Raw genomic sequence first — 12,083 nt, 5'->3', positions numbered from 1 at the left:
CCTTCTTAAGAGGGCATTGTCTGTCCCATTGTCTTCCAGCTCTTGGAGACAAACAGGTCCCGGCTCTTAGCAATGGTCACCAAGAGATGTCCCACATAGTAACCGTTCACCTGGCCCACGCCATCATTCCTGCCCATCGAAAGCAGGAATGTTAGTGACCCTAGAAAGAAGATGTAGAGGTTTAAGTTAAGCAGTTTCAAAGCTAAGTATCAAAGCCTGGATGTTGCACTTTTTCCAAACCCTCCCTTCTCAGCCCTCCCTCATACCCGCACATACTGGTAAGCACAGGACCCCTGTGCTGCGTGATAAGGAAAGAAGCAGGCCCAAGGAGAACTACTCACAACTCTCTACCATTTGCTCTGCTTTGTTAATGGGATTGCCAAAGGATTGGGCTGGCTGTGTGTGTGCACTGTAGAAAGATTCTCTTCTCCCAAGACGGAGTCCAAGAGGTAGACAACAAAATGTAAGTAGAAAGAAATGTAAATAGACTGGACAGCCTTTAAAAACCAAACTGCTGTCCAGCTATCCTCCAGCCACATAGACAGCTTTCAACACAGTTATGGTAAGTATTTACATCAGTTGCTTATTAATAAGGCCCATCACCTCGCTAGATTTTTGAGATTAGATCAGTTTGTGGCCATTGTATAGTTTAAGTAGAGAAGGGGGGAGAGAGTCAAGTCATGTCCTTGTTCCTAGGATTCAACTGGACAGTAAGCAACTTAAAGAAAAGGTAACAAGTTTGATGAATAGCAGACACCCACCAGTAGATTTATCAGGAAGGCATTAGTGAAGGAAGGACATGCTATGTCTGGAGGCTGACACAGATAATTAACTTCTACAGTGTCTTTGGCAAGAACTAAGATGAAGCTGGAGCTATAAGCTATGCAGTCAACCCCATTTGTGTGTTCCTTCACCTCTAATCCATGTCCCATGCAAATTTGGATGTGTACGTGCTAAACAGCTGTTCTCTGCAGAAAAGCAGCCCAACAGCGAAGGCCAGGTGGTGGGAGATTACCTTACCTGGTTTGTAGGTTTTAAGAGGCTTATGTGTCAGGCTGTTGATGATATTTGTCACCACGACGTTGGCATGGAGCCCAGCGTGGTAGGCCATCTTCGGTTCTTTCAGGTCTGCACAGTCCCCGATGGCATAGATGTTCTCATAGCCTTCCAGCTGGAGGTGCTTGTTAACTTTCAAAGCACCGTTACTTGCCATTTTGTGCCCTGTTTTGCCAAACAGTAAGTTTTCAGAAGGAGCTTTGTGTTGCTGCTTGGGGCCTGAGGCCCCAAAATGCTGATGATGTTACCAAACACATCACGGACACAAAGTGAGGAGTTGGTTTTTCACCCTCTTTTCTACATGTCAGGGAAGAGATGCTTCTTGCCTTCCTGTAGTTAATAATTAATGCAGTCTCCTGCAATGAATCATCCTTTGATATTTCAGCAGAAACATCAAGAAACTTTACGAGCTAGCGTATGCAGCCTGAGACTGTACGATGGCCGTACTGCTCCATAGTTGTAGTGCCATAACTGAAATTGGGGTGCAAGAGGACTCTAACTGAAGCTGTATTACTGAATAACTGATCAGCTGAATGCCCTGTGACATTGGTAGTTCAGCAAGAGCGATGAATGTGCTGAGCCTGTTTTTGCTCGGAACTCGGCAAGCTTGTATCTAGGATGAAATCCTGGCCTTGACAGCAGGAGCTACCATCAACTTCTAGATGTCACCATCAACTTCTAGGTGTCATCTGCCTCACGCTGAACTAGGACACTAAGGTTCCTGGATGGAGGTACTAGCAGAAAGAGCTGGAGAAGACTGTTGGCCACTTGATCTATGGTCTGTAAGTTTCTGAAGGTCACGTTTCACGTATTTTAATGTGATGTTAGAGCACTTGCTGTATCGTGGAATAACCACTGCAGGTTGTAAAAGGTTGATTCCTACTCTCACAGTACTAAAGTGCAAGACATTGAAGAATTGCGTTGCTTCTCCCCACCCAGTGGTTTTTCACTTACCAAATGCAGCAGCATATGCTGAAGAATTAATCTTTATCCCCGTGCACAGGACCACCATGTCAGCAACCACCTCAGTGCCCTTTTCTGTCCTTACTACCATGTCCTTCTGGAACCGGTTTGGTGTGAGGTTTTCCACATTGCTGACCCTTTCACCTGTTGTGACAGAGCGCCCTGGGTTACAAACCTTTACTAGACTGTAGTTTTCAGCTAGCCCAGATGGCTCTCTAGAGAAACAGGAATTCAAGGGAACCATGCTTAATAAAGTCAGAAAGAGGACACCAGAAGGAGATGCGTTGGCTAATATAGAGCTTCAGAGGCATCGTTAAGTACGTACTTAATAAGAGGTGCACTCCTTTTCTGAGGAGAATCTCTTTCACCTCCTGACGGACGCTATCTAGCAGCTCTGCATCAGCTAGTGCAATTTTTGAGTGAATGAGGGTGACCTGTTGGGGACAAAACAGCAAACGGGGACACAGGAATGGGACAGGACTTGCTGTGTGCTGGGCGGAGGCAGCTATAGCTAGCTTCCTTCCGCCCCACTTAAGGCCCTTAATGCGAAAGGCATCTAGGGCAAATAATTGCTGGTGACAGGCTATAGGGCACTCTCAGAAGGGGAGGCAGTGGGGGAGAAGGCTGCCGTTGTAGGGAAACTCCAGATTTGCAGTGATCTCAGATACTTCCAGCAGGAAGTCTCGGAATCAACGATGAAGTTAATTGTAACTAATGTGCTACTACCTCTTTGGCTGGGTACTCTGTTTTGATCTCTGCAGCCATCTCGACTCCAGCAGCACCACCTCCTACTACCAGGATGCGCTGCGATTTCTGAATCTTGAAGTAAAGAGGAAACTCATGTTACAAGAGAACTGTTATGTGCAGGAAGTTGGACGCCTTCAGCCACTCTGTGAACAGATGGATACAGCACTGGCCCAACAGCAATAAACCACCTAGTTCATTAAGAGGAAACAAAAAAATGAGAACCCCATGCACTCTTCCTGTGTACACTGTAACACTGTTGAGCATTTCAGGTTTCCCCTTGTGCAGACAGCTGGTCTTCCTCGTGGGCACGCAGAATGCTAGACAAGCTAGCACGTGCTCCTTGTCCCGTGTCCTTGTCCACGTCCCTGCAGGCATCACGGTCAACAAGAGACCGTGGCACAGATGGCTCCAGGTACCCATAGTGATGTCTGGGACAGGGAAGCTGAACAAAGGCAGGCAACGCTTCCTTAGGAAATAACTAGATTCCTCACCTCTTTAACCATTTCTTCATAGGTCTGGATGGCACTCTCCATGTCAATGACTTTGTTGAACTTCCCAGGGAATGGCCCATCACTGCCTGTTGCAAGAATGAGATGGGAGTAGTGGAGCTCCTGGGAGGGCAGAAAGTGGAATAGGGTGTTAGACCTCTTAAAAACGGAGCCTAGAACATAGTTGTTGCCTCCTAGGTGCTATTCATTCATTCCCTCTCCTCCAGCCCTGCTGATAACTAGGAAAGTACTTGCCACTTGTCAGAAAGTGACTTGAGGAAGAGACCTGGTCCAGGTGACACCGAGTAACTGCCTTCCTCAGGGTCTGAGAGAAGCACCATCCTTCAGGTGAGCTGAGAGCTTTGAACAAATTACCACAAGTTTATAGAAAATAACCCGATATTTATGCCAGACACTAAAGCTACCATCACAGCTGGCTCCAGGGACTAACTTCTCTCCTTCCTCCTCTTCTGAACAAAGATGAGATGCTCTGGCTGAAAAGAGTCATCAGAGCTGCTGTCCTCGTTTCTTCCTGCAGTTAGATAAGGATTTGAGCTCCAGGGTTAATTGTTGAGCTCTAAATCCAGCTCTGGGAATAAAAGCTCATCTTAGCACTAGATGGGGTGTGGTATTTACTGCACACCCACAGCCCAAAACAGCTCTAGGCCACTTAGCTTGGCTAGAAGGGATGGAGCCATTCAGTGTGTGCGGGGAAAGGTGGTCTTTCTTGCCAAGCTCTTCAGGTGGATTAAATGCTAGAGTATTTCCCCACATTGCCTCTTGGTTTTAGAGGAGATGGCTGGGGGCCTGCTTCTCACTGGGGCAGGCCTCCATAGACGTAGGTCATTGGTTTCATTCTTCTCTCCCTCCTAGTGTTACAGGGCCAGTCTTAAGCACGAGCATTTGTGTATCTGCCCACGTGGCAGAAACCTAGAGGAAAGCAATCAGTGCCTTCCCAGAGGGCTTGGGTTGTGGCTTGTTTGGGGTCAGGCATTTCAGCCAAACTGAGGGTTACATCAGAACAGCAGCTCCGGGGGATTTGGATAGGTCAGGGTTCACGCGCTCAGCTGACCTGCACTGTAGGAGATATGGGGGTGTTTGCCACAACTGAACTGCATTTCCAGCTTGAGGGCAAAGGTCCAGTTTGTTTTTCCCAGAGCGTGATTCAGTCCCGCGCACGCACATCCCCTCCCCTGGCAAATGAGGGTTACACTCCTTTTCCTGCTCAGAGGCACATTTTCTGTAGGTGCCCTGTGGTCCTGCTCATCTCGCTCTTTCCCTCCAGAGGACTCTAAGCAAGGACAGCAGTCTGAAACCCAAATTCCAAGTCACTTTTCCAACCAGACATCACCGGTCAAAGCCAACATAGCCTAGATTTGGAGTACTGCATTCTCACAGCCAAGATATAGCTGAAGAAAAACCCCGAGAAGGAGGGGTTCACAACATGCCCTGCTGAAGGCTGACTCGCCGCATCAGCAGGTGATCACATAAGGCAGCCAATTTATTCATCACAAGTTACTGCACCACCCACCTCGCCGTCACTGAGCAAGACTTGTTGCCTCCCAGGGTCTATGCCAACAACCTTGCCTTGTCGGAAGCTGTCCCCAAAGGTGACGGAGTAGGAGATGAAAGTCTTCTTGGCAAATCCTGTGGGAAGAGGAGACAACAGGGAAGTGATCTCCCTCTGTGGAGGTTAACCAGCCCCTCTTCTCCCCTCATGCCGTCCTTGCTCAGACAAAAACATTGTATGCACCTGGGACCACAGGCTGGGCCCCTGCTGTGCGTTACCTCTGCCCGGCAATGAGCTTTAGCACCTTTGCCTCAGATATGGTGACAAGATCAGCTCCTCAGAGGCCAGGTGACACCCTTGGCTAGATTGCTTTGTCTCTGCTCACTGTACAGAATCTCCTCTACTGGTTTGCCGGTAAGTGCCTCACTGTGGTCCAGGGCATTTCAGGCAGGATGTCAGAGGCTTTTTCTCATGTTATCCACCTCTCAGATCAAGCTTCTGACATCCTTTTGATGCTTGTTCCCAGCCTTGAACATGAGATATTCCCTCTAAGTCCCCAGCGACTGGAGTAATGGGGTTAGCCCAGCCTCCCAAGTGAGATCCCAGACAAGCCTGAGCAGCTCACCGACAGAATTTTATCAGCCAGGGCTGAGCTGCTGAGCTGCTCGACATTTCACGTACCAGATACAGAAAGACATTCACTCATCCCTTCCAGCTGCTGCCAGTTTTAGCTTAGTCACCTTCTAAGCTCTTCAAATAAAACAAAAGAAAAACCTGTCCGAGTAGTTTTTGCTCAGTTTTCCCAGCAGACGTGCAATTAGCTTAACACAGACGGTCTGTGGGTCCTCCCAGAGCCAAATACTTGTTTTCAGACAGAAAACGTCAAGTCTTTCACCACCAGCAGGGCAGAGGAGGCACTTTCAGTACCCCGTTCCTTGTTACTCTCCGAGTGCCTCCAAGCTCCTGCAGTCACCGGTGGGGATAAGAGCTCACCCACCGGGACCCACGCAGGGGAAAAGCAGCGGAAATCAGTTGAGCTCTTACCGCTCTCCACGGCGGCACGGAGGGCAGCCACGTTGTGATGAAAAGCGTCTCTCGCGTCCACCAGCACGAAGGGGATGGCCCAGGACTTGAGCAGGCTGGCGGCCGCCGTGCCTCCGAAGCCACCTCCGACCACCACCACCCGTACGGAGTCGTCCACGGACACGCGGGATCCCATCGTGCGGCGCTGCCCCAGCCGCGCCCTGACTCCGCGCCGCGCCCGGGAAGGCGGGCCCAGCCCGGGCCAGCCCAGAGCGGGGGGCTGGGTCTGTCAAGGACTGAGCCCAGCCTGCGGACCTCGGCTCGGCCAGGCAAGGGCAGTGCTTCTGCCGGGGCGCAGCGTCTGCCCGGACGAGCAGCAGAGTCCCGAGTACAGAATATTTCAGCTTTCGCCTTCCTTAGGTCTCCCCACGTACATCCTCCACGTGAGAAGGGGACCGTAAGGATCTTACGAACCCCAAGGGCGATGGGCAAACACTCAGAGACCGGGGAAGCTGCCTCGGCTGAGCCAGCCAGCTCGAGGACCGCAGCTGCAACCTGGCAGCGGGTAAGGATGCTGTGCCAAACAAGAGGCTCTGCTAATGCTGAGGATGCGCGGTCAGCCCTGCCAAACCCCAGCATTAAAAAGTCATGAGCTCATCTTTTTAAAAAAAAAAAACAACAAACAAAAAAGGAGAAGGTTTGGTTTGGTTTTGTTTGGTTTTGTTTTGGAAAGTTCATGAACATCAGGCTTTGTCTGTCCACCCTGGCTTGTCCTTAGTCAGCTGTGAATGCTGGGTTAAGTGCATGTTGGTTCAATGCCCCCTTTTGGGGGGCAGCTGGGGGCTGGCAGCGGTGGGGTGCCCTGCTCCTGCCCTTCCTGGGGAGTCCACGTTTCGCAGCCCTCAGCGGCTGTGGCTTGGAGGGGTCGCTGGGAAGCCCACAAAACTGGCCGAGACTGCAGGCTGGGGGAATAAGGCAGCCAGAGGATGGCCCAGTCCCTTCACCGAGGGAAACGGCTCCCTTGGAGAGAGACGTGAAGAGGTATCCACTCCGAGGGCAGCGGGCAAAGGAGCCCGGAGAGGGATGGAGGGACGATGAGCTCAGCATCACTGAGGGGAGATAGTGGGATGTAAGGAGGAGCAGGGAAAGGCTGGAAAGGTAGTGAAGGCCCCCGGAGAAGGGGAGCAGGGAGCAGAGAAGGTTGACAGTAAAAAGGACATCCTGATCGCCTTCTTCCGCAGCACGGAAATTACCCCAAAGACTTTCGGCTCCTGTGGCATTCCAGATAAATATAGCTGCCAGCCGTGAGGATAAATATAGCTGCTGTGCACACTGCGGTGTTGTGAGCTGGCAGAGCTGCCCCCGCGCTCTCCTTCCCATGAAGGTTTGAAGGCGCTCTCTGCCCCTCATTCCTCCTTCAGGGAACGCTGGCCTGGTGCCGAAGCCCCTTCCCAGCGGGGTCCCGAGCAAAACTCCCCCCCCCCAGCCTCAGAGGTGGGAGACGGATGAAGGAATTAGCTTTTTTTTTTTTTTTTCTCCACAGGAGGAGCAGGGCCTGGACTTAGGGTTGCCACCAGAGGGTGCAGCCGGCTCGGCCGTGGGGACACAGGACATGGGTGTCCAAGTCCAGCGTGCGGTGCCGGACACCCTCCCTTCTGCTGTTGCATGGGCACGGGGACTGGGCAAGAAGGGTGACAAAGGGGTTGAAAGCAGAGGGACGTTTCTGCTCCACACAGGGGGGACTCTTCAGCCTGGAAAAGAGCTGAGAGAGGAGAGCTGGAACAGCCAACAGTAAAACCGGGAGTGGAGGAAGGTCCTGGGTAGGAAAGCCCATGGCCTCAGCTGGAATAAGCCGGGGCGGGTTTGTGCTTTTTGTTACACAGGACTTGGCTGGAGGATACGAAAGCTTTCAGTGGGGGAAAATAATTTTGATTAATCCAGGGAAGATAAATCCTCCAGAGCTGCTAAACACAGAGACACTCTTCCTGGCCAAGAAATCCGGGAGCTATGAATGCCCAGAGGCTGGGAAGTATCCCTGAGGCAACAGTGCTCCAGGTCTGCTCCCTGCCCTCTCTCCTGGTACTTGCACGGGCACTGACCTGTGAGGAGGCTGCTGGAATAGCCTGGCGATGGCTGGCTTTGAGAAACCATAATTCAATGCAAAAATTGTAAAAAAACTAAACATGCCTCCATTTCTAAAGGGATGAACTCAGCAATCAAAACCTGATTTAAGCTCTTCCCTCAGATTACACGGCCAGGCTTGCTTCGCACCCGGTGTGTGTGTGTGTGTGAACCCATCCCCTCCCAGGCAGGGTTGTTCTTACCTGCATAACTCCCCTGGCATTTCATCCCGCGGGAGCAAAGCTGGATCAAAGGCCCGATCCTGTACCATGGAGGGGCTGAGGATGGATCGCTGCTTCCCATGTGCTACTGCCCTCTCCCCCTTCCCCTGCACCTTTGTGCCCAGCTCGGGCTTTGACAGAGGCAGTTTTTGGCTTTTCATGCCAGGCATTTGCATATATTTGACAGCACATACCCCACTGCGGGGAGTAATCGATTACTCCAAGAGTACTCCCCTATTTTCCCCTATCACGGGGTGTTCTTCCCTTTGCACCAGACCTGCCACGAAGAAGAAGATCCTACCCTAACTCTGCTGCTCACAAGGCAAACGTCTTCACCCTGCCTCCAGGAAAAAGCGTTCCCCGCCATCGCCAGCGGTGGGTTTGGTTGTCCTCTGTTTGCCTTCAAATCGAGACAAAGTCACGGGCAAGGACAGCTCTCCTCAGCATCACCCCCAGGCAATGAGGGCTACCATCGCGTGAAGCCGGTGGTACACCAGAAGATCAGGGTCGCCTTTCAAAAAAAGGGTAAAAAAATTGTGGGCTGGCACGTTGGAGATGCACCAACAAGCAAGACAAGGTCAGTGGCCAGAAGAGTGCCCAAAGCAAACGGGGGGGTGTGTGAAAGGAGCCTTTGTGAAAACCTCACATCCAGCTCCAGGCGCACGGGGAGGAACTCCGAATGCTCAAGACTGTGGTCGGAGGGAGCTTTCTGCGTGCAGGTGCGCGCTCAGCCTTGGCAAATACGTTGTTTTGATGATATTTCTCCGGCCAGCTGCAAGCAGACGGCTGCAGTAAGAGCTGGTCAGCTTCAGAGAGGATTTTGTCTTCTGCTGGTGATCTGTACGGTGGAGGCTGGGCGCAGCGATAGGCCTGTCCTGGCTTCTTCCAGGCTCCCCAGCCTTTTTCATCGTGCCTGCCCCGTGGACCATACGCTCCCTGCGGGATAGCAGGGATCCAGTAGGAAGGAAGAGGTGTAGGGAAGTGGTTCTGGGGGATAGAGTTATACAATCACCGAATCATTAAGGTTGGAAAAGACCTCTAAGATCACCAAGTCCAACCACCAACCCAACACCACCGTGCCTACTAAACCACATCCTGAAGTGCCACATCCACACGTTTTTTGAACACCTCCAGTGATGGTGACTCCACCACCTCCCTGGGCAGCCTGTGCCAATGCTTGACCACCCTCTCGGTGAAGACATTTTTCCTAATCTCCAGTCTAAACCTCCCCGGCACAACTTGAGGCCATTTCCTCTCGTCCTATCACTAGTTACCTGGGAGAAGAGACCAACACCCACCTCACCACAACCCCCTTTCAGGTAGTTGTAGAGAGCGATGAGGGCTCCCCTCAGCTTCCTCTTCTCCAGACTGAACAACCCCAGTTCCCTCAGCCGCTCCTCATCAGACTTGTGCTCCAGACCCCTCACCAGCTCCGTCGCCCTTCTCCGGACACGCTCCAGCACCTCAACATTCTTCTGGTAGTGAGAGGCCCAAAACTGAACACAGGATTCAAGGTGTGGCCTCACCAGTGCTGAGTACAGGGGCACGATCCCTGCCCTGCTCCTGCTGGCCACACTATTGCTGACACAGGCCAGGATGCTGTTGGCCTTCTTGGCCACCTGGGCACCAGCCCGAAGACCCCATCCCTCCCGGCCAAGTCTGAGCTGCTCGAGGGATCCTGTTTGTCCCCCCGCCGCTGACGATGTCTCTGCCGTAAAACCGAAGGAGACTCATCCCGGCTGCGGCTCTTCGTGGCCTCGGCACGGGAGGGAAAAACGTCCCTCGCAAGCACGAACAGATGATTCAGGGCTTAACAATAAACGTCACCGAACTCGCCGCAGAGCAACGGCTCCCGAGGAGGCCGTTACTGCGCGTCCGGCCAGCGGCGACCGCTGCGAAAAGAAATCGAGCGCGCTCGTCCTGGTCCGCACCAGCAGCCCGGCGCGCCGCGTCCCCTCCGCCCGCAGACGCTGCCCGCGCATCGTCCTGCGACGGTCCCGGCGGCTCAAGGCTGCGCTCCAGGGGAAGGGTGGTTTTTGTCTCTGGATGGTTTTTGTCTCTTCCAGTTTTTCAGTGACATCAGCTTGAGAAGACCGGCTTGCTGGCTGCTTCCCCTGAACCACAGCACCAAAGTCACTTTATTTTGGTCAGGCCGGACCAGCCAGTCACGTGTATTTATCGGCAGCGCCTCTGTACGTGCCAGCCCATAAATTGCTCACAGATCCCACCCGGAAAATGGATTCAGGAAAATCTCCGAAGGTAAAACGCGGTGGTCTCTGCGATCCAGCTGATCTTTCTACCCAAAAGAAGGGCGGCGGGGTCCGCTCCGTCCCGGGGCCGTGCCACAACGCCGCTCTCCGTGTTCCTGGGATCGAAGCGGGCTCTGCGCTGAGGCGCTCCCCAGCTCCTCTTCCCCCAGCACAAGGCAGCTGGGCACGGTCAAAATCTCGCTTCCCGCTGAACCGGCTGCCACCCCTGTGATGAGTTTGCCAGCCTCGGCGCGCTCCGGCGGTAGGGTCCATCTCTACCCTGTCATCAGGCACCTCCGGATTTGGGCTCTCGAGAGGCTCACCCCGGCGTGGCTTTCGGGGAGCCGAAGCGCGGCCAGGCTCGCAGCGGCGCCCGGCGTGGGCATGGAGGAGCTTAATCGGCTTTATCCAGCTTAGCCGGCTGGCCACAAGGCTCGCAAAGACCTCTCCGGCGAGGCTCTGTGCCGGCGGCAGAGGAGCCCGCGGCTCTGCGGCACCTCTCTCCCACGGGACAGCACGGAGAGGGGTTTTGTGGCCTTAATCCTCACGGGGTGGTGGAGAAGCAGAAAGGGTGTCAGCAGTTGGGTTTTCCTTCAGAAAAGGAAGGGAGAGGGCTTGGGCAAGCTCCTTCGCTCTTGGGGCTGGTTTCGAGAAAAAACAGCTTTCACCCCCAAATTGTGGGGACCTTTCTACCGCCCTGCCCCTCTCCAGGGTTTCGTTACAGTGAAAGCACAAGGCGTAAGAAAACCGTGTCCTTCAAAAAATCAGCCTCACAGACAGGCAGCCTTTGTCCGAAGGTGTAATTACAGGATAAATATGGGATACAGACCAAGAAATGTGGTCTGCTCAGGCATGCGGCCTCTTAAAAAAAACACAACAGCAAACAAGGCTGTCATTTAATGCTGAAACGTCCATGTGTGCTGCAGCCCCCCGTCCCTCGCTGGCCCGCCGGTCCCCCCGCCGGTCCCCCCGCCGGCCCGGGGTTCGGGGACTGGGGGCTCGGGAACCGCACCGAGCCCCGCAGCTCGAGCAGGGCAAGGGTGGATCCGGCCTCCAGCAGAAGCCGTCGGGGCTGGGCGAGGGGGCTCGATTGCTTGGGCGGTGGGTTTCCCTCCAGCCCCAGAGCAGGAATCCCACCTGGTAGCGCTGCGAGGGGACACGGGGGATTAGCTCGTCCGATCCCATTAAATGGAGCTGGAGCAAGCGAGGAGAAGGGGGGGGTGGGTCAGGACAGCCGGCGGAGCAGCCACGACGTCTGAGGTTTGGGACAAACCTCATGTCAAGCTGGAAAAAAAGCTTTTTTATGCATTTCTGCGGGCCAGCGTGGCGGCTCGGCTTCACGGCCCGGCAGACATCCACCTTGCCCCCCGGGCCACGCATTAAACAGCTCAGTGTCTACGGTGTCGTTTCAGAGACCTGCCTGCCTCGACCTCTCTCTTAGCCGGCAGGCACCGGCATCTTCTGACTCCGGCAGGAATCTCCCCTCCACGGCAAGCTCAGCCGCGCCGGCGCGGCCCCGGCAAGCCCCGCGCGTCTCCGAGAGGGAGGCAGGGAAGCAGCGGGGTGTACCTGCCGTCCGAAGTCAAGTCTGGATTAGACCGGCGGAGGGAAGCGTTAACCAGAAAGATCCCATTTAGAGGGGAACAGCGCAGAACGTGATTTATGGTGATTATGGCTCTCACTGGTGCTACACCAAGTCCTGTCA

The 12,083-nt window shown here is 53.7% G+C and overlaps 1 protein-coding gene across 1 annotated transcript; it reads right to left on the bottom strand.

The window, feature by feature from the left end:
- Positions 1-5: 5 nt before the first annotated feature.
- AIFM2 (AIF family member 2) lies at positions 6-6,237 on the bottom strand (the record flags this gene model as incomplete). The annotated part of the gene is made up of 8 exons (XM_082002068.1): positions 5,809-6,237; positions 4,786-4,901; positions 3,258-3,377; positions 2,746-2,838; positions 2,345-2,453; positions 2,011-2,163; positions 1,021-1,221; positions 6-160 (listed from the first exon to the last, which is right to left on the bottom strand). Exons 1-8 carry the CDS (start codon positions 5,981-5,983, stop codon positions 6-8), a joined length of 1,122 nt encoding a protein of 373 aa, XP_081858194.1. The 5' UTR covers positions 5,984-6,237.
- Between the last annotated feature and the right edge of the window lie 5,846 nt (positions 6,238-12,083).

This window comes from Phaethon aethereus, assembly GCF_964289735.1.
Source record: "Phaethon aethereus genome assembly, chromosome: 7".
NCBI classification, from domain to species: domain Eukaryota; kingdom Metazoa; phylum Chordata; class Aves; order Phaethontiformes; family Phaethontidae; genus Phaethon; species Phaethon aethereus.
Note: the sequence above shows the minus strand (reverse complement) of the source record. Positions and strands in the feature narration are given on the sequence as shown.